The sequence below is a fragment of the Eurosta solidaginis genome, chromosome 5 (assembly GCF_040869045.1).
Source record: "Eurosta solidaginis isolate ZX-2024a chromosome 5, ASM4086904v1, whole genome shotgun sequence".
Classification (NCBI taxonomy): Eukaryota; Metazoa; Arthropoda; class Insecta; order Diptera; family Tephritidae; genus Eurosta; species Eurosta solidaginis.
The window spans coordinates 256,611,796-256,631,650 of NC_090323.1; the positions used below are offsets into that span (position 1 = coordinate 256,611,796).

General features: G+C 36.3%; 1 protein-coding gene across 12 annotated transcripts in view; it reads left to right on the forward strand.

Annotated features, from left to right (window-relative positions):
• LOC137253296 (phosphatase and actin regulator 1-like) overlaps positions 1–19,855 on the forward strand; it is a 763,209-nt gene that overhangs the window by 706,216 nt on the left and 37,138 nt on the right. For 11 of the 12 annotated variants that reach the window (XM_067789966.1, XM_067789968.1, XM_067789969.1 and 8 more), the window contains 3 exons: positions 11,667–11,897; positions 14,517–14,810; positions 17,786–18,161. In XM_067789966.1, the coding sequence (XP_067646067.1) occupies positions 11,667–11,897; positions 14,517–14,810; positions 17,786–18,161 (901 nt within the window). The remainder of the gene's footprint in view (positions 1–11,666; positions 11,898–14,516; positions 14,811–17,785; positions 18,162–19,855) is intronic. The other variant, XM_067789975.1, reaches the window with a different exon arrangement.

Sequence of the window (19,855 nt, forward strand, 5' to 3'; positions counted from 1 at the left end):
AGACGTATGATCTTCAATTAGAGAACGCAAATAATTACTATTGGTAAAAAATTATCATTCTGAAAAGGCATCAATACTTTTTTGTTATACAGGATATTGATAAATGGATTGATGGTTTTTTCTTTTTTATTTTGGTTTTACTATAAAATCGAAATTGGCAATGATTTTTCGAGTTTCCAATAGTTCTGAAATAATTTGAAAACGGGCCAGAAATGGTTCTGAAGACATTACCGAAATTATCCGAAATCGCTCACAATATGATCTTGAAAGACATCCCTATATATTTCGAAAACTTTCAGACAATAGTTTTTAAAACAATCGTCATATATACCGAATCTAACCACGAAAATTTTCCAGAAGTTCCGGAAGTAATTCCCAATATGGTTCGAAAATGATGAGGTCTGTCCAAACTCATCGATTTTTTTTTTTTTTTAATTTTTTTCCAAGGGTGTTTGGAAGAAAATCTACAACTAAAATTTTACAACCATTTAAAAAAATTCAAAAATAAACTGAGTTTTGAGAGACTGCGAACTTATATCTTGTAAGACTAGAATTAACTGGACTACAAAACCACACACTCAAAAATTGAAGAAAAATTATGAATAAAACTTTAATGCTTCTAAGATCCAAATAAGACTTGAAAAAAGATCGATTTTTTTCGAAAACTGTTCGAAATGGCTGTGCGTAGTTTTCATTACACAATTTATTTTCTAAAAAAAAAGTGGTCCTGAAGACAAAAAAAACCTAATAATTTGCATAATACAAGTTCTGCGAAGTAAATTCGAAACCATATTCGAACAAATTTTTAAAGTTTTTAAAAATATTTCTTAAAGTTTCAATTTTTATTTAGAATTTTTTTAAATTTTTTGTGTATGTGATTTTAAACATCAAATAATAACATCTCAAAATTCAAGTTGAGCTTTGGCAATATTTTTGAGAAGAGCACTACGATGAAAATCTACAATACCACCTGAAAACAAATTTTCAAAAATCAATGTAAGTTGTGAGAGATTGAAAACTTTTATTTTGTCCAACTAAAAAAGCTCCTATAAATTTTAATTAGAACTTTTAAAATATTCATGAAAATTCTTAAAAACTTCTAAAATTTTCGGGGGATCGGATTTCATTTTCTTAGTTTCTAACAAGTTTTCAATTTTGAAAATTTTCTGATCATTTTTCTTTTAAGAACGGAGTTCGGGCAATTCCTGGCGCAGAGCTCCGACGAGTTTTGGTGGATATCTGTGAGGACCGTTTTGTGCTTTTTTTCTACATACGGCTGAGTTCTCAGGCGCCGTATTTCCTCATAATGCTTGCGGAGATGATTTCTTAACAGCCTGGGAGGCTGAGCGTCTTCAACCTGTTGGGATGGCCAGGTTTCTGGGTATTCAGCCGAAACCGTTTTTTCATCATTTCATTTCTCTCCCTTATGGACAGTATTCTCACAGTGGTTAGTAGTGTTCTGGGGACATAAGAAGAAAACCTGTAACAGTTCTGAGAGCGGCGTTTTGACCTGTAGTTTCATTCAGTGAGTATCCCTTAGGCTCGGTGACTATATTGGGGATGCGTAGAATACAAGCGGCCGGCCAATTGCTTTGTAAGTGGTGATGAGTGTCTCTTTTTCTTTTCCCCAAGTGCTGTCGGCAAGAGATTGGAGGATTTTATTAAGGCTCTGGATTTTGGGTAAATTTCGGATGCTTGTTATAATTTTACTGTAAAACTGCTTGCTGAAAAAGTTTCATAAAGCTCTAAATAAAACGTGGGAAGGTTTCACTTTCGAATTTTTCGAACATTTTTTTTTAAATGGTCTCACATAGTATTCAAATGCAACTCATAATATTTTTTTTTTATTTTACGTTAATGAAATAAAGCAAAATACCTGATAAAATTTGCTGATATTTTCATACTCGCAGGGGTATAGCAACAATGCCTGTAGCAACAATGATATAAAAAGTTCACCCTGGCGTATGCGTAACATTTAGATGATATCTCGAATACTGCTTTGCTCAGATAACAAAAGAGAGATTTTTTTGTGAATGAGAAAATTTTGTTAACAGGGCTGGGATTGTTTATAATGAGAATTATTTAAAGTAACAAAAGTTTTAATAATATAACAGGATCAGGGGACATGTGGTGTATAATGAAAAAGAGAACGTTTAAATCCTTATTGTGAAATTTTCGCTCGCTGTTTGTTTGCCTTTTGTGAAAAATGTGACAATCAATTGCTATTTATTTTATAAATTTAATATTGATTTCTTATAAAAAATTCTAAAAGTTGCAAAATATATGAAAAAAAAGTTCACCTCAGCCCTAGCATAGCTTATAGCAAGCACTCTGCCCTCAGCCTTACTACAGCGCTTTACTGCATGCAAAAATTCACCCACACATTGCTATGTACCCCAAAACGAGACAATTTAAGAAGCTAGGTTAGGTTAGGTTAGGTTGAACTGACCGGTCCATGAGGACCTCACATAGACTGATTGAGTCCGTAGTGTTACCAGAAGTTTGTTTTAACGACCAAACTGAAAAACCCTATCAAAAACCAGGACCTATGTTATAAAATAACTCCGTCCTCTTGGCAAATACTAGGAACTTCCTAGGACTTGCTGCTTCTGCTGCTGGAGTCTTAGCATGGCAAGTGCAAGGCACGAGCACAGAACGTGCTCGATCGTTTCCTCCTCCAACCCGCACTTCCTACATCTGCTATCACTGACCAAGCCTAATTTAAAGGCATGTGAAGCCAGAAGACAGTTTCCAGTCAGAATACCCGTCATGAGTCTACAGTCCTCTATTTTTAATGATAGAAGCAACTGTGTTAGTCTAAGGTTGTAAGACCTACACATAATCTTCGACACTTTACAGCCCCGCGCTTGAACCCACGCCTTTCCCGCTTGGTCGATCATGTGCACCTCTCGCCTTCGCTTAATCTCGCCCAATCTAATTGGGACGTCTATGGAGCCAGCTTCAAAGGATGCGCCCTTTTTAGCTAGTTCGTCCGCTTTTTCATTCCCATCTATTCCCATATGCCCTGGGACCCAATATAGATGTATGCTTCTCCCTGTCCCGATTCTCTCCAGAGACTGCTTACACTCTAAATTATTGCCTTAATTGCTGCTTGACTGTCAATATAAAGTTACACGGTTCCAGCTTAAGCTATTCTCTTCCAGGGGTTCTACTGCTTTGGTTACGGCTAATATTTCCGCTTGGAAAACGCTACAGTAATCCGGCAGCCTGTAGGATCTGCTTATTTCCGGATCAGCGCAGTATACCGCAGACCCTACTCCTTCCACTACTTTGGAACCATCGGTGTACACATGTATCGCCTCGTCCGCCATTTGCGCACCCTTGCGCCAACCGTCCACCTCTATTGTGGCCTTAAGATCTCCCTCGAAGCGCAGATAGGGAATCAGGTAGTATGTTCGTCTTGTGATTGATGGCGCTATACTACTATGGCCATATGGTCGGCACTCAAGCTGCCCCGAAGCACCGAGCCTGGTTGCGGTCGTTAATCTCCCCCTAACTTAGGCCTGGTCCAATTTGGGACCTTGTACCTCTTTGTAAACAAGACCATATCCGTCTTCTCCGCATTGACTTTCAACCCGACATTAGATGCCCAGGTATGAATATCCCGAAGCGCCCGATCCATCAAAGAACTAATTAACTAGTTAAGAAGCTAATCTTATTATAAAAAGCAAAAAGCTAGCATATTTTTAAATTGTCTGTAAAATCAACAATTCCCCTTTTAAGCATTATGTCTCGAAACAGTCAAGGTAGCAATGAATTTAACAAAAAAGGAGCGAAAATTTCCCAAAAGCATTTAAACTCGCGCGTGCTCAATGAAAAAGGCAAATTTACATTTTTATTAGATTTTTCTATTTTCATGCTCCGTATATTTAATCATTTAACTACAACTGCGGACAAGCGAAGATCTTGGAACCAATTTGCCATATAAACTGAATTCTTCAAGCGACAATAAAGCGCGCCGACGTAGGTCAAACTAGAAATATGTCAACAGTAGCAACAATGGGTAGCAGCAAAAAAAAATTTTATGAATTGAAAATGAGCAAAAAATAAAGGAATGTATGCATATGAGTTTTTGACTAAAAACGAAAAAGTCATTTATATGCATTCTTATGAAGAAACATACACTCATACTCTCGCAGTGTGTTTGATGTTTTGGGGAATTCTAAGAAAAGAGCCCGCGCATATTATTTAGGTATTATTAAAAAAACAGCATTCTTTATTAGGATATGTAAATTTAAATAGTCAAATGACAATTTATGGAATTTACGTTGAATTCTAAATGCATTGCATAAACATTTAAACCAAATTTACGTACCACACAAATAAATTATTCACAAGTTTTTTGTAAGTACTAAAGACATTGCAGACATTTGACTGCCATGGCTGCGAGAGAAGTAAAGTCTTGCAATTTTAGGTTTACCTTTTACAGTGAATTTAAATTTACATTTTTGATTAGTTCTTCATTCTTCTTTCTGTTGGATATCGAACCATTTTTATTTCCTTAAATCTTTTATTTTTTTTTTTTGTCACTAGATTGATTGCTTTTGCATTTTTTTTTTCAGTCTCTCTAAACAATTTGACTGGTATTTAGGATGGACTTGCTGTTTTTTTGACCGCTGCAATTGAATGCTCATCGTCGCTTAAAAAGTGTCAATTTGTCCTTTTGACTGTGTAGCATTTGAATGATGTAAATTTATTTAGACAATTTGGGTAATAGAATTGAATTTTACGAATTCCATTGATAGTCCTCGATTGATGGCTTCTAAAAGCCCCAATTTATTTACATATAAATACAAGGCATAACCTCCGAAGATATCTAAGGCCGAGCTTCTCTTCCAATTTGCTTCGTGCTCTTCTTGATTTTTTGCCCGGGGTGTGAACCCAAAGCATACGGTGTGGTAGGCGGAGCACGCTACCATCACACGCTAAAAAAATCGAGGAGAATTTGAGAAAATTACTTTTAAAAAATGAATGCGACTTTTGAAAGACCTCTTATTTGTACTTTCGCAGACTAAAATCGATTGGGCTACAAAACTGCTTACTTAAAATAATTCGGAAGAATCTAAATAAAAAGTTCGAAAGTTTTGTAACGTTTTTTGATTTTTTGAACTTTTCAAAAACTTTTTTGAAATGGATTTTCATAGTTCTAGCTACAAGATTCATAAACGTTTCTTTTTAAATTTTAAAAAATAAAAAAGAAAGAATTAAAATAATGAAATTTTATATAAATTTCCACTGCTATTTTTGTTTTCGCTGCTGTACGTAACTCTTATACAAAATAATAAAAAAAAATTGTGTTACGTATACGTACCCGTACTCATCTTTAAAGATATTCAGACCAATTCTAAATATTCTCGCGGATTTTTTTATTCCCGCGGAAAAATTCCACAAATTCTTTTCTCCTAGGGAGAAGAATAATTGGGGAATAGGAATTTCGAATTTTCGAAATCAGCTGTTTTGTCAATTGAAATTTCGTTCCGCGTTTCTTATTTTGTTTAAAAAATTTTGAAGTTTAATTATTGTTGCCAATTTGTTTGAAATTAAGAAATAAGGTATAAACAATGCACATTATTGCATTTCATGTGGTATTCACTGAAATGAGTAATGAATTGGTGCCACAGCAACATCACAGAGGAGCATAAGAAGAATACCGGCGGGATAACACAAATTCGCCGGAGTTGCCTGCATTCATTCTGCAAAGCAATTTTCTGGCGGCCAAGTCGAGCTGAGTTCGCCTTTCGCCATATGCCTAAATCTATTTAAGCCTTCTTAAAAAATCCTTGCGCAATTTCTGGATGGCTGCATCAAATATGCGAAGAGCTCTTCCGTTGCTTATGATATATTTTTCGACAGAAAATAAAGAATATTGTTGTTGTTGTTGTTGTATTAACAGTGAGAATATTGTGGTAGAATGTAATTACATATTTTAGCACAAATTTGTACAAATAAGTTTTCTGTCTTAAAATAACCATTTTCCTTTAACTATTTTGATACATTCCCTTTAATTTAACTAGTGAAAAAACTCCTATGAAATGGCAGAGAAATCTCCCTCTCCCTCACATTCATAATACCTACTTTTCTCCCATAACCGGTTTCCGCTTTTTCGAACATTGTTCAGAATAGGAGGAAAGGGAGAAGTGAAAAAACTCACAAGGAATTTTTATTTAGAATACGAGGAATGGGAGAAGGGAAAAAACTCGCACGGAATTTTCGTTTAGAATTGGGCTTATGTTATGTATATGTTTGCGCGTAATTGATTGGTCGTGCTCATTGATAGTCAAAGCTTTCTAACTTCTAAGAATCCTAAGCCAATTATGTTCATTCATATTCGCAGTTTCTGTTAAGGCCACCGGGCGTATGAGTAATACATATTTATTCAGATTCGTTTGGATGGAGCACAATGCCGATAATACCAAAATTGTGTTTTACAGGACATCCATCGCTCAATTGTATGTATAATTGAAATGTACTATTTGGTAGGCTATTAAAAGAAAGAATAATGGGTGAAAGCTCAGTCAAGGTCAGGCAGTGCTACCTCTCTGTATGATTTGGATATCACCTGACCAAAAGCTATTATAGCCCTACTTACTTAATCTGTCAATTTAGAAGGGCGAAGTACTGCTACAACAGAAACTACAAGGCTTGTGTGGGAATGATTTCATCTATGTTCGCTTATCTATTCTCCAAAGTATGTTTTGAACTAACAGTGTCATCAGTATGTGAAGGAAAAGGACGTTAATAAAAGAGATTTAAATTTGGTTGGCGGGTTTTTTCACAGACTTAGCTTTATTCACCTTAAGCTACACTACACTGGGAAGAAAAAATCGCTCCTTGATTTGAAACTGGCGTATCGGGAAAAAGTTGGTTTCCTTTATTGTTAATACTCTATCATTTTGGTCCTAAGAAGCTCTATATTTTCTCTCAAAGTAGCATCTAAAATTATACTTCTCATTTCTCCAAACTATACAAAAAGAACAACGTCAAAACGACTTCAAAGTTCGAAAGGCCGTTAGAATGGAATCTCAAATTCGGATGTCAAATAGCCCAGTTTTAGTAAAAAAAAAATATTTCTGCTGTATTGAGAAAGAAGAAACAAAATAACAAAATTTTGTTGCGAGACCCTCTAATTGTAAGCTTCGAAGTTAGGGATGGTAATTTGCAAATTTTGTATCTCGTATTGCCACCTACCCAGTCTAATGTACATGTCGCTTTGATATTACTCATGCTGTGTAGATTGTAACCACAACCAATAATACCATTTCTATTATTAACACCCACCAACTTAACCATCAGTTTTATCCCACACAAACTTTTCATTCAACACATTTAAATTATGTTGTGGTCACATAGCAGAATGAGTGAATGAATAAATGATAGAATACAAGAATTACAGCGAATTTTATTAACCAACTGCAGCTCCTTGTGTGTCATAAATGTCATTGCAATACAATAATAAATCTTTTTGTGACCGTCATAAACCATTTAAGATATGTAGATATACATATAAACAAATGTGTGTGTGTATGTGGCAAAAGATAAACAGAAAGATACAAATGTTGTAGGATTCCGCATTATTTACTTAATTGGCGCTTAACCGTCCAGCAATGCGCGCCAGTCGCTTCTTCGCTCGGTCCTTCCAGCGAAGTGGAGGCCACCCTCTTGCTCAGCTTCCATACGCGGGCTCCATTAGAAACACTTTCTTAGCCGGAGCGTCGTCTTTTATTCGCATTTGATGTCTGCGTAAAGCTCATCTATAAATCTTCTTCGGTACTCGCCATCTCCAACACGTAGAGGTCCATAAATATTTCGAAGAACTTTTCGCTCGAACACTCCCAGAGCCGCTTCATCTGGTGTTGTCATGGTCCATGATTAGTACTATGACTTGCCTAGAGAACCTTACTTTTCAATTGTCTACCTAGTCCAAAGTAGCATTTATTGGCAAGAGTGATTCTTCGCTGGATTTCTGAGCTGATGTTGTTGTTAGTGTTAATGCTGGTTCCCAAATAAACGAAGTCTTATACTATTTCGATGTTATGGCTGCCAAGGCGCATATGCGCTGGCTGTTTGCTCGATGACAGCAGGTACTTCGTTTTGGTCTCATTCACGATCAAACGCATCTTTGCCGCTTCTATTTCCAGTTCGAAGTAAGCAGAACTAACGGCGCGGGAGTTCAGGCCAATGATATCAACTTATCCATATACTTATTTGTAATTCCCGGCTCAGGAAACGTAATCCTCAGTATGAACGTATGTATGTAAGTGTATGTATGGTGTGTCGAGTGCTTGCCGACAGGAAAAAAAAATTTGTCTTTTCTCACCTTACCCAGTTAGAATTTTCCGCTTGTGTTCGTTCTCATCAAATTTTCGCTTTGATATGAAAATGACCTCTTTGCTCTGATATTATATAAAATTAATATGCAGTATACGCGAGTAATTTATACATAAGCTGGATTATACCTTAAACGAAACATGACCGCAAAAGGGAATAAAATAAAAATCTCTCGTTTAGTTTTGAAAATGTAATTTAAAATCTTCACTTGAATTGATATTTGGTTGTCTGTGTTTCGTAGCCACAAGGATGTGTGGTTAAACCGCTGTAATGTCGTTATAGTTCCGCATGTTTTTGTTTGTATGTACAGCAGCAAACACGAAAATAGCAGTGACAGCTTTTATCAAATTTCGAAAATTTCAAATGAGAAAACTTCAGAGAATTATGTAACTGAAGCTATGCAAACCAATTTAGAAAATGTTTTGGAAAAGGTTCGAAAATTTCGAACTTTTTATTTAGAATTTTTCTGAATTTTGTCAGTACACAGTTTTGTAGCCCAATCAATTTTGATCGAACGAAAAGCGAATAATAGGTCCCTCAAAGTTCTCATTGCATCACATAGCTTTCCTTTTTATATGGACGGATGTCTGACATACCCTTCGGTAAAAAATTGTCTTAAGTCAATGCGAATTTTTAGATATCTATAACTAGTACTTTGTTAGACTAAAACTCAAAAAAAAATTTTTAAAACTCTAAAGAAAAATATTCCAAATTTTTGTAAAATTCTCTAGAATTTTCGAATTTTTCGAAAACGTTCTGGAGTTTGGTTTGCATAATTTCAGATAGAAAAGTCAAGGAATTTTTTTCTTAAATTATCGAAAATAAAAGAAACAAGAGTTTAATTGAATTGATTTGATAAAAATTGCCGCTGCTATTTTCGTGTTCGCAACTGTATATATGCATGGATTTATGTAGGTATTTGAAGTTGACTTTATTGCAAAACCGCAAGGTAATTGCTTTATTGCCCAGCTGAAGCGCACACATTTAACACGCTGAATGAGATTAAATATTACTCTATTAAATTAACAGCTCTGACGGGTTGCAAACCAACAAACACACATATGTCAGATATTATTTTTTACATACAGCTTTCAAGTGAATCATAGCGAAAGAACATATGATAGTAAATAAGAAAAAAATTAGGGAATAGAGTATAATAGTGTGATAATTATTGGATATCTAATGGAAGCAAAACACGCGCTTAGGTACATTTTGCACTTCCTCAGGGAGGTATTACTTAGAACAATTCACATGCAATACAGCGTTTCACTCAGAAAAGTTCAAACCGTGTATGCCCTTCAGCCCGGGTGATCATTGATTTCAATAAATGATAAATTGTTGTAAAGGTATACATTTGGGGCACAATTCTTTCGAAGAAGTCATGAACTTATCTTGCTACGATCAGATCTGAAACTCGCACCCTTTTAAGAAAAAATTAGGAATAGTTCCATGTATTATTCATATATCATATATATTGGTTTTTGTTATATTTTTTTTTAACTTCTAATAAGAAACACATTTTCAACTTTTTTTAATTCCTACATCGTGATATGCTTTAAAACTTATTAATCAAAGGGCCTGACTATATTTGCAGGGAACCAGATATGAAATGCTTTGAAAATAGTACTAAGTGTATTTTTACTCATTATTATATTTTATTTGTTCTTTGTTATGTTTCCCTGAAGAAGGTGCAAGGTGTACCAAAACGCGTAGCAGAATAAAATAACACATTGTCAGCTTCACGTCCGAAACAGATTCAGTATATCGCACGCCTAGATCAAGACAGTGGCCAACTCAAAAAATCGCACTATTTAGAACACGCTAAAAACTGTCTGCCTCGCCCATATACGCCAATGTAATTTTTATACAGTTGAATTGAGAAACCCGGCGGTATTTTGATCTAGGTGCGCGATATGAAACAATAACGAATTTCATTCTCATTGTCCGTTTGAGAGTCGTTTAAAATAAACGATAATTTTCGCATCGTAGACATAGCCTATTGGAAATTGAAATTATCGTTAGGTTAGGTTAGATTGAACTGGCCATTCCATGAGGACCTCACATAGACTGAATAAGTCAGTAGTGTTACCAGAAGTTTGTTTTAACGACCAAACTGAAAAACCCTATCAAAAACCAGGACCTATGTTATAAAATAACTCCGTCCTCTTGGCAAATACTAGAAGCTTCCTAGGATTTAAGCCACTTGCTGCTTCTATATCTGACAGCTGTATCACTCCTAATAGCTGGAGTCTTCGCCTGGCAAGCGCAGGGCAAGAGCACAGAACGTGCTCGATCATTTCCTCCTCCAGCCCCACTTCCTACATCTGCTATCACTGACCAAGCCCAATTTAAAGGCATGTGACGCCAGAAGGCAGTGTCCAGTCAGAATACCCGTCATGAGTCTACAGTCATCTCTTTTTAATGATAAAAGCAACTTTATTAGTCTAAGGTTGTAAGACCTGCACATAATCTTCGACACTTTACAGCCCGCGCTTGAACCCACGCCTTTCCTGCTTGGTCGATCATGTGCACCTCTCGCCTTCGCTTAATTTCGCCCAAAAATTATCGTGGTCGTTAGGGAATTTAATTTCATGACTCTAATTGAAGTATTAGAAATGAAATATTCCCAGTAGGATGCTACGGCCAGATAGCCAGGGAGGAGCTGACGCTAAGTGCTAAGAAAGTAAGTGTATTCCCAGTAAGGAGCTGAATTTTGAGCGCTCAGAATGGAGCTGATGCGATATCAGCAAAATTTAGAAAGCCTTCGCAGCCAGTATTAACAGAAATTACTTAGGTTCGACGCTGCGAGGTTACCAACAAACCAGTTTTGTTGTTGTGCCATCTTCAGTGTCATTTTTCGCTGATGGTATATAAGATAGCAGCAAAAAAGAAATGCGTAAATTTTAGAAAGCTTCCTCAGTGGAAAAGATATCCGTAAACTTTAGTAAGCCTCCTCACACAGTTTTTTTATAAATGACATAAGCTCGACATCCTGAGGCTATGAAGTAGAAGTTTCATGTAGTCGTGATGAGTGTGTCGCCGCTCAACTGTTCAATGCCGAATTGTGTCTTCCTTCGGCTAGCTTCTCTGTCATTTTATGAGTCAAAGTCGCTGAAGCTCTCACGTATCACACGGGTTCCACCACTTATTTTTTCGCTGCAATCAAAGCCTTCTTAATTAGTCTAAGCTCTTTTAAGCAGGAGCAGATTTTTGAGCATAAGCACTTTCACTTAAAATCTATAATTTCGTTCACATATTGTTTCTCACGATACAACTTATGTTTTGTTTCATTTTGTATTTTTGTTTCATCTCAACAGATCCCAAAACAGACAAGACTGATGTACCACACATTAGTAATGGCTCAATACCTTCACCTCATACCATTCAGCCATCAGCTCAAAGTTCAATATTACCACCATCTGGTGGTGGCAATCTTGATCGGCATGACGGCGGCTCTCATTTACAAAATTCCAAAATGGAACGTCCCAAAACGCTTGGCACCAACAAAGTGTCACGTCGTGTGAATATTGGCTATCGCGACGAGCATTGTAAGTTTTCTATGCTTTTGTTTTTGTAATTGAGAAATATTGTGTTTCCATTTGGATTCATTGGTTCGCATAAATAAATGCTTAAATACATTCTTTTTCATATAGCTAGCGGCACATTCATGCGCTAGAATATAATTTAGATGTTGGTGTGTAGTTTTTGTTATTATCACCCTATTCCCGCTAGTGTTACTAATTATCGTACAAGCATACAAATGCAAATTAAACCTTATTTAAATATGTGTGAATCACTAACTTAATTTTAAAGATAATCCAAAATTTTAAATAACCCGTGGTCACTGTTTGCTAAAAATAAAGCATGCGCACTTCGTATGGAAGAAAATCTAAAACATTATTCGAAGAAAAAAGCTGCCAAAAATCAATGTGAATTTCGAGAAACCTATAACTTGTTATTAGACAAAACTTAATTGGGCTATAGAACTGCATACTCAAAAAAATTCTCAAAACTCTAAATGCGCAATGCGAGATTGTCGTAAAAATTTACCGAATTTTAGAATTTGTTCGAAACCGCAAAAAAGACTAGTTTGCATAGCTCTATAGATTTTTTTTTTAACCATCGAAAATAAAAAGAAACTTTCAAGTGATGAGGAAAATTATCGCTGATATTTTTGTGCTCGCAGCTGTAGACAGATTTTTGGCTAAATTTAAATATAGCACATTTATTCCGATTTATTCGAAAAGCGTATTTGGCTTAAAATGTATGGAGAAAAAGGGAAAGGAAGAAATAGAGTGAGAAGGACAACTAATAATAATAATGAAAAGTAAAGAGAGAGGGAGATTGATAAGAGAGTCAAATGTAGACGTAGAAATAGTGGGGAAAATTAGATCAAAGTATAAGGAAAGTAACAAAAAGAGGGATAGGTGAAGCAAGGGAAGTCCGTGAAATAGTTGGCTGGATCGGAAGGAGAGAGGAGAGAGAAAAAGAAGAGTGTAATAGGAGGAGTGAATACATGTATTATAATTGGGACTTACATTCAACAAAAAAATAAATATTCATGTAAAAGGAAGAAAGGTAGGGGATCGTTCAAGAGAGTTTATGTAAAAATATTCGCTCACGGTATCGGCGAATCCTGAATGTAAGCGTAAGTGTAGTCACTTAGGTTAGGTTAGGTTGAACTGGCCGGTCCATGAGGACCTCACATAGACTGAATGAGTTCGTAGTGTTACCAGAAGTTTGTTTTAACGACCAAACTGAAAAACCCTGTCAAAACCCAGGACCTATGTTATAAAATAACTCCGCCCTCTTGGCAAATACTACAAGGACTTAAGCCACTTGCTGCTTCCTCATCTGACAGCTGTATCACTCCTATTAGCTGGAGTCTTAGCCTGGCAAGCGCAGACCAGGGGCGCAGAACGTGCTCGATCGTTTCCTCCTCCAACCCGCACTGCCTACATCTTCTATCGCTGACCAAGCCTAATTTAAAGGCATGTGACGCCAGAAGGCAGTGTGCAGTCCGAATACCCGTCATGAGTCTACAGTCCTCATTTATTGTAACATATAGTAAAGTTCATATGAGCGAAAGGCAGGTAAGCAAAAGGAAGGAATGGATGGAAAAGTACAGGTTTGTTATGGGTGTGTAATCGACGTACTATATTTGCTAATAATAAAACAATAAGTTATCGGTATTAGTTGTTACCGATAAGAAGCCGACGAAGCTCTACTCAATTATCCTGCATTTTTTTCTTTCTGGTAAAGTTACCTCTAATTTAACATTAATTTAGTAAGCACTTGACATCGGATTAACATTGATAAGCGATTACTTGGGACTTTAAAAGCTCTTGGTCCTTTTGAGCTCTCCAGATGTTATCACATGGGCGTTTTTTCATTAGTTTTATAAAAAGGGTAGCATACTTTAAGGAGTTTTAATTCTTTAAGCAGACAAAACTATGGAAAAGCAACCTTGAAGATAAAAACGATATCAAAAGGAAAATATAGAGCTTCTTATGACCAAAATATTGGTGTACCAATTTTCAAAATCGGGTGTCAAATAACCATTTAAAAATGAAATAGAAATGTGGGCTACATTTGCATGGATCAAAAAAAGTCAAATATTTTTCTCAACGATTTTGGCAGCGGTGTTTTTAAACTTTTTTTTCGAACCTGTCTAATGTATACAGTCCAATCAAATTATGTAAATTGCTTGCACTATTAACATATTGCTACCTTTAAAGTGTAACTTGGATATTACCCTGGCTAAAAGATGGTGTAAGAAATGTATTCTCCTTGATGGCCAGCATTCCAAGTTATTACTTTCTTGCCTTCTGCAGGCATTATTGCCTGAATATCTTTTAAGTAGCAAAATAACCGAATAAAATGTCTGTGTATATAGCAGCTAAATTCTTTGGCATTACATTCAGGGCACTTGCAACTTGTAGGGCTAGGTATGGAATTGCTATTTATTTGTATATATTTACCTGCTTTTATTGTATTTGTAAATTTATGTATATTACGCTATAAATATTATTTAGACGTACACTTAAAATACATTTGTATACAAAATTGTACATATGTATGTATGTAGTTCACAAGCCATTCATTTCCCTTTCGCCTAATATCCAAATTGTTCTTGTTCTTCTTTTTTCCATTTCATTCTCACACAGATCCAGATGGTGGCTCAACAGTGAATAATGTTATTGGCGGCCCACCCGGTAGCACACCACCACCCTACAGCACATCAACCGATGGTAAGATGACAAATTCACATGGCGGTGGTGGTGGAGGTGGTGGTAATGTTTTACTCTCCGAATTGCCAGAACCACCCATACCAGTATCGGAAATTGGTCCAATCCCACCGCCGCCCATGTTCTCAACACCGAGTCCAACATTGATTGCCGGACGTCCACATGGGCCAGGTGCTATGAATGATCAAGGCTATCAGGATTATGATTATGATGGTATGATTTGAATGAATGAATGCATGCAAACTTATACAAAATGAAAATATTTCTACAAAATAATGATTGGAACGTGATTTGACTTCATTCAACAAGTTTAGCGCATTCCACTAATACGAAAATCGGAGTAGAGCATATTGATTGATGGCTACACGAAATATGTCCATTTGACAGAAGCGCGCAAATAAAGCAAGAAAATCTATTGAACTTTTTTCTTGGCAACTTTTTTTTTTAACTGCAGCATCTGTTGCTGTAATCTTGATAAAATTGTTTTAATGTTACTTTTTTTCCCGTTTTTAATTTAAAAGCTGAAAACTATTTTTTTTATTTAACAATTTTCTCTTTACATTAAATCTCATTGGCTTTGATGTTCATCATTGTTTCTATGTTTTGACTGTATCCGTTTATATTTTACTCCTTGCTATAAAAACATTTTTAAGTTTATTATTATTAGCATCCTTTTGACTTTTTTATGTTCGTTCTGCAAGAATTTTTATTTCAAGTATCTTCTAAAATATTATCGTAAAGTTTTTTAATGCTAAAGTGTTAACGATGGTCTTATATAATTGTTATGCACGTTTATCCCTGCACTTAACGATTTTATTAAACCCGTGTATTTATGTTTTTATGGGGGGATTGACAAAAGTTGTTGTCCCCGAAGGTCTTGGGGAGTGTTTTCGATGTTGATGGTCCTTCGCCGGATGCAGATCCGGTACGTTCCGGTACCAAGCCCGACCATCTCGAGAACGATTTGTTATGGTCACATGCGACATTCTTGGTCATACCGCCCTCCCACCCCCTAGATCCATGAAGAGTTCGGGGTCTCCAGAACATCGGTTGTTAATGTAACAGGATGCGCCACGTATAGGTGAGGTTGACAATTGGGTTTGGAGAAGCTATATATTACGCTGGCAACCTGAAAGAATTGCGATATACAAACCCTTGAATATCTTACGACAGGCATACCCACCGCGGGTATATTCTAAGCCACTAACCCGCTGACAAAATTCGCTTAGCTGTGTGACTTTTATTTCATCATATAGGTAAAAGAGAGCACAACGTTGGTTGTTTATACTTTAAGAAACTAATATGGGACGAATGATAATGAACATAGAGTTCCGAATTGATATGCGTCGCTCTAGAAAGGAAAATATTTTTTCAAATTCTAGATGTCTAATTAAGAGCAACTCATATTCTGAAAATTGCAGTGCACGGTCAGAAAACATGCAACTTTAGTTCAGAAATAAACAATTCATATTCGAAAAATAATAATTCAAGTTAAGAAGTGTTAATTTAAATTCCGAAAACTGCAGTCGTATTCAAAAATTCGCAATTCAAATTCAAAAAACCTAAATTCAAATACTGATTTAAGGAAATTACAACTTGATGTCGAATTCAGAATTTCCATTTTACATTCAGATAACGGCGTTTGATATGCGAAAATTTCAATTCAAGCTCCGAACTCCAAATGTATACTCTGCAAACTTCCGTCGCCGTGATAGGATGGTAGCATGCTTCGCCCTCAACACCGAAGATCCTGGGTTCACGCCCTGTACAAAGCAACATCAAAACTTAAGAAACAAATTTTTTCAATTAGAAGAAAATTGTAGCCTGGTCGCCCCTCGGTAGTGTTTGGCAATCACACCGAGTGTATTTCTGCCATAAAATGCTCTCAATGAAAACTCATCTATATCCCGTCCAGCCAATTTGTAGGGAAAATTAAAAGGAGCACGACGCAAATGGAAAGAGAAGCTCGGCTTCGGAGGTTGTCGCGCCTTACATTTATTTTTTTAAACTGCGGTTCACATTGAAAAAGCCGCAATCGATACGCGAAAGCTTGCAATTCAAGTTGAGTTTTCAGGTTATTTCAATTTATATTTAGAAAACGTCACATCATGTTCCACACTTCCATTCTAAATTCAGAGAATTGAAATTTATACTTGAAAAATCATATTCGATTACTTGCAATTTAGGTTCTGAATTTCTAAATTTCAGAAAATAACTCATATTCAGGAAATCGCAATTCAATTCAATTCATTTCGAAAATGTATACATTGTTCTACTTCTTACAGCGTTAAGGGAGAATCCCAAAGTTTTGAGGTAGTTCTACCGATACTGACGGTTCTTTGACTGATAATAATCCGATAGAAAGTAGAAGTATTAAAGTACTAGCCAACTACCTCGGGGACTATTTGATATGACCACGCTGAACCTGCTAGGTCTTCAGAAATTAACTCAAATACATATCTCGTTCTTCTTTTTGTAGCGATAAGTAGACTCCCTGAAGGCTTGGGGGAGTTTTATCAATGGTGATGGTCCTTTTCCCGGTATTGATTCTTTACTTTTCGGAAAAAAGCACCATCTGAGAATCTCGTGAACGATTTGGAATCACCACTTTGAACCTTTTAGGTCTTCAGAACATTATTCTTATAAGTAGCACCTTTTTTCTTGTAGCGACAAGGATACTCTTCGAATATTTTTAGAGTTTTATTGATGTTGATGGTCCGTTGCAAATTAGTGTACTAGCCAGACAATCTCGGCAACGATTTGTTATGACAGCTTTGAACCTTCTAGACCTTCCATTCCTGAGGAACCTGGGGTCGCCTTTGCTTCGTCTACCAAAGAAAACAGGATTTGGCACGGGTAAACGAGGTTGAATAAAATTGATTTGAATAACATTTTGAGGAAATCTTTCGGCTAACTTTTGTCAGTCCTTTTTTATTTTCACGAAATTGAATTGCTTGAGCATTATGTTTAGTATATTACCGCTGTCTTATTTATGTTTCCTATATTTCTAACTCATAAATTAAACTCATATATTTTCATAAATAGCAAAAAACATTAACATTTCTCAACAGTTGTTAGTCGCCATCAAATGCTTGTAGAAGTATTTTTTATTGATTTAAAAACAAGATATTTGCTCACGTATGTATGTATGTGTGCGTGATAAATAATAAACTTACTCTTCTTCGTAGATCATGAACCTGACGATGATCAATTAGATTCGGATGAAGAATATATGTTCCAGTTGCGGCAGCAACAACAACCATTACATCCCAATCATGTCGATACACAGCGCATTGAGGAAATTCCAGCCAAAGAGCCAAAGCCAAATGCTGTTCCTCTTAAGTCGGCATTAAAAAAGAAGCCCGGCCAAACGTCCACCTCATCACCGGCTACACCCACACAAGATCACAGCAATGCTAATGGCAATGTACAGCAAGGTATTGGCGATGGTGGTGGTGGTGGTGGCAGCGGTGGTGGTAGTGGTAGAGGTGGTGGTCCGGCCACATCGGCTAGTCAGCGACCGTTAGTTGTGCGTCAAGATGCAACCAACACATATTCGCTCAAGTAAGTATGAAATTTGAGACAATCATATAAGTACATATGGTTATGGGGTAGAGGCTATTGTGAGTGATTGTGAGGCATAACAAGCAGTAAAAAAATTCAAAATAAGTAATGAAACTTTTTAATTACAAAGTTTTTCCAATTTTTTTTTTTTTTTTTTTTGTTATTTTAAACAAATTTTAAAGTTCTGGAATTCAAATTTTACTGCTCTTGTATGCATTGTAATCAACATAAAGCGTATTTTTACAAATTTGGTTTGAAGCTTACGAGGTTGAACATAAAAAGCAAAATTTCGTCATTGCTAGAAAACCTTTTGAATGTGCACGTGAAGGCGAATTCCATTCTTAACTTAGTTCAAATACCCTGAAAATAGAATCCCTTGAAGATGACGTAAAATACCGAAACACGCTAGATGGGGAAAGGAACATTTTACCATACATATAATTTCCAGGCCGTAGTATCAATAATTAGAAAAGTTCAAAGATCATAATCTCTTTCACATGTCGTTTTGCAAAACTTACTTTAAGCAGGTTCGTAAGTCAATTGAGACTGATTTCATTCAGCCACAAGTGCTATCCTACAACTCCATTTCCTAAACAGCTGTTTGAATAAGAAAGTGAAGGTGAAGTCCGTTCTTAGCTTAGTTGGAATTCTATGAAAATGGAGTCCCTGAAGAAGACAAGAAAGCGTAGAAACGCGTAGAATTTCAAAGGAAAATCTGATCATAAAATATTTATTCCAGCTCACAACAAGGTCATAGACTTTTTAATATGTGGTTTGTAAGATTAGGTTTAGAAGGTAGATAAGTCGTTTGGGTTTCATTTCATTCAGCTAGAATTCACAGTTGGGTTATAGAAAAAGTGAGATACGTTTTAGTGAAAGCTTACTCAAATCTCCAAACCTATTTGGTTCTTTTATATCTTTTCTTATCTAAAAAAGCAGCAAAGACCATTTAGCTTCTTGCTAGAGAACAGATTAGTAAATTAAGGGCTGTTAGAAAAAGAAACCTAAACTATAATCATGGAGAGAGTAAAATTCGTGTCCTGACGACCTGTTGCTATATATATCAAAAATTTTATGAAAACAGTTTTTTTTCTGGTCTTGTTATGAAGATTGCTAGATCTGGAGCACGTAGTGCTGGAATGTTAGCTGAGCTTTCTTGAATTGATCCTCGCAAACAGTGTAGTAATCGCACTGCAGTCACGTCCGGTACAACTTATATTCCTACCAGGCCAAGAACTATTTTCAACATTAACAAGCAGATAGGGGAGCAATCGTTAGGTTTGTGTCGAATGCCATTGCAAAGTAGTTTTTTTGTTGATGTTGGTTTCAGTTGACATTTCTTTGCCTTTTCTGATTGGCTGGGAGGAAGGGTTGGCAACAACTGAGCAACGGTGCGGACGGCCAATGGTAGTAACAGAAATGAGTAGGAGTGCCGCGGCGACCACCAGCGGCACCGATACGACGGAGCGCGTACCAGACGTGGAGCCCAAAGAATGAGAGCATCGGTGACGACGCAATAGCTACTAAAGTTTAGGCTTTATCTTTGCAGCGGCCCTTCTCTGGGAGTAGGTGGTAGGTGATCGTGCAGCCGATTGATCATCGAAAAAATAGAACTGCGAGAACTCGTTTAGTTCTGTCACAGTTGATGGACAACTTCGCCTCCACATTTTCACGTTGTACATAAAGACCAATCA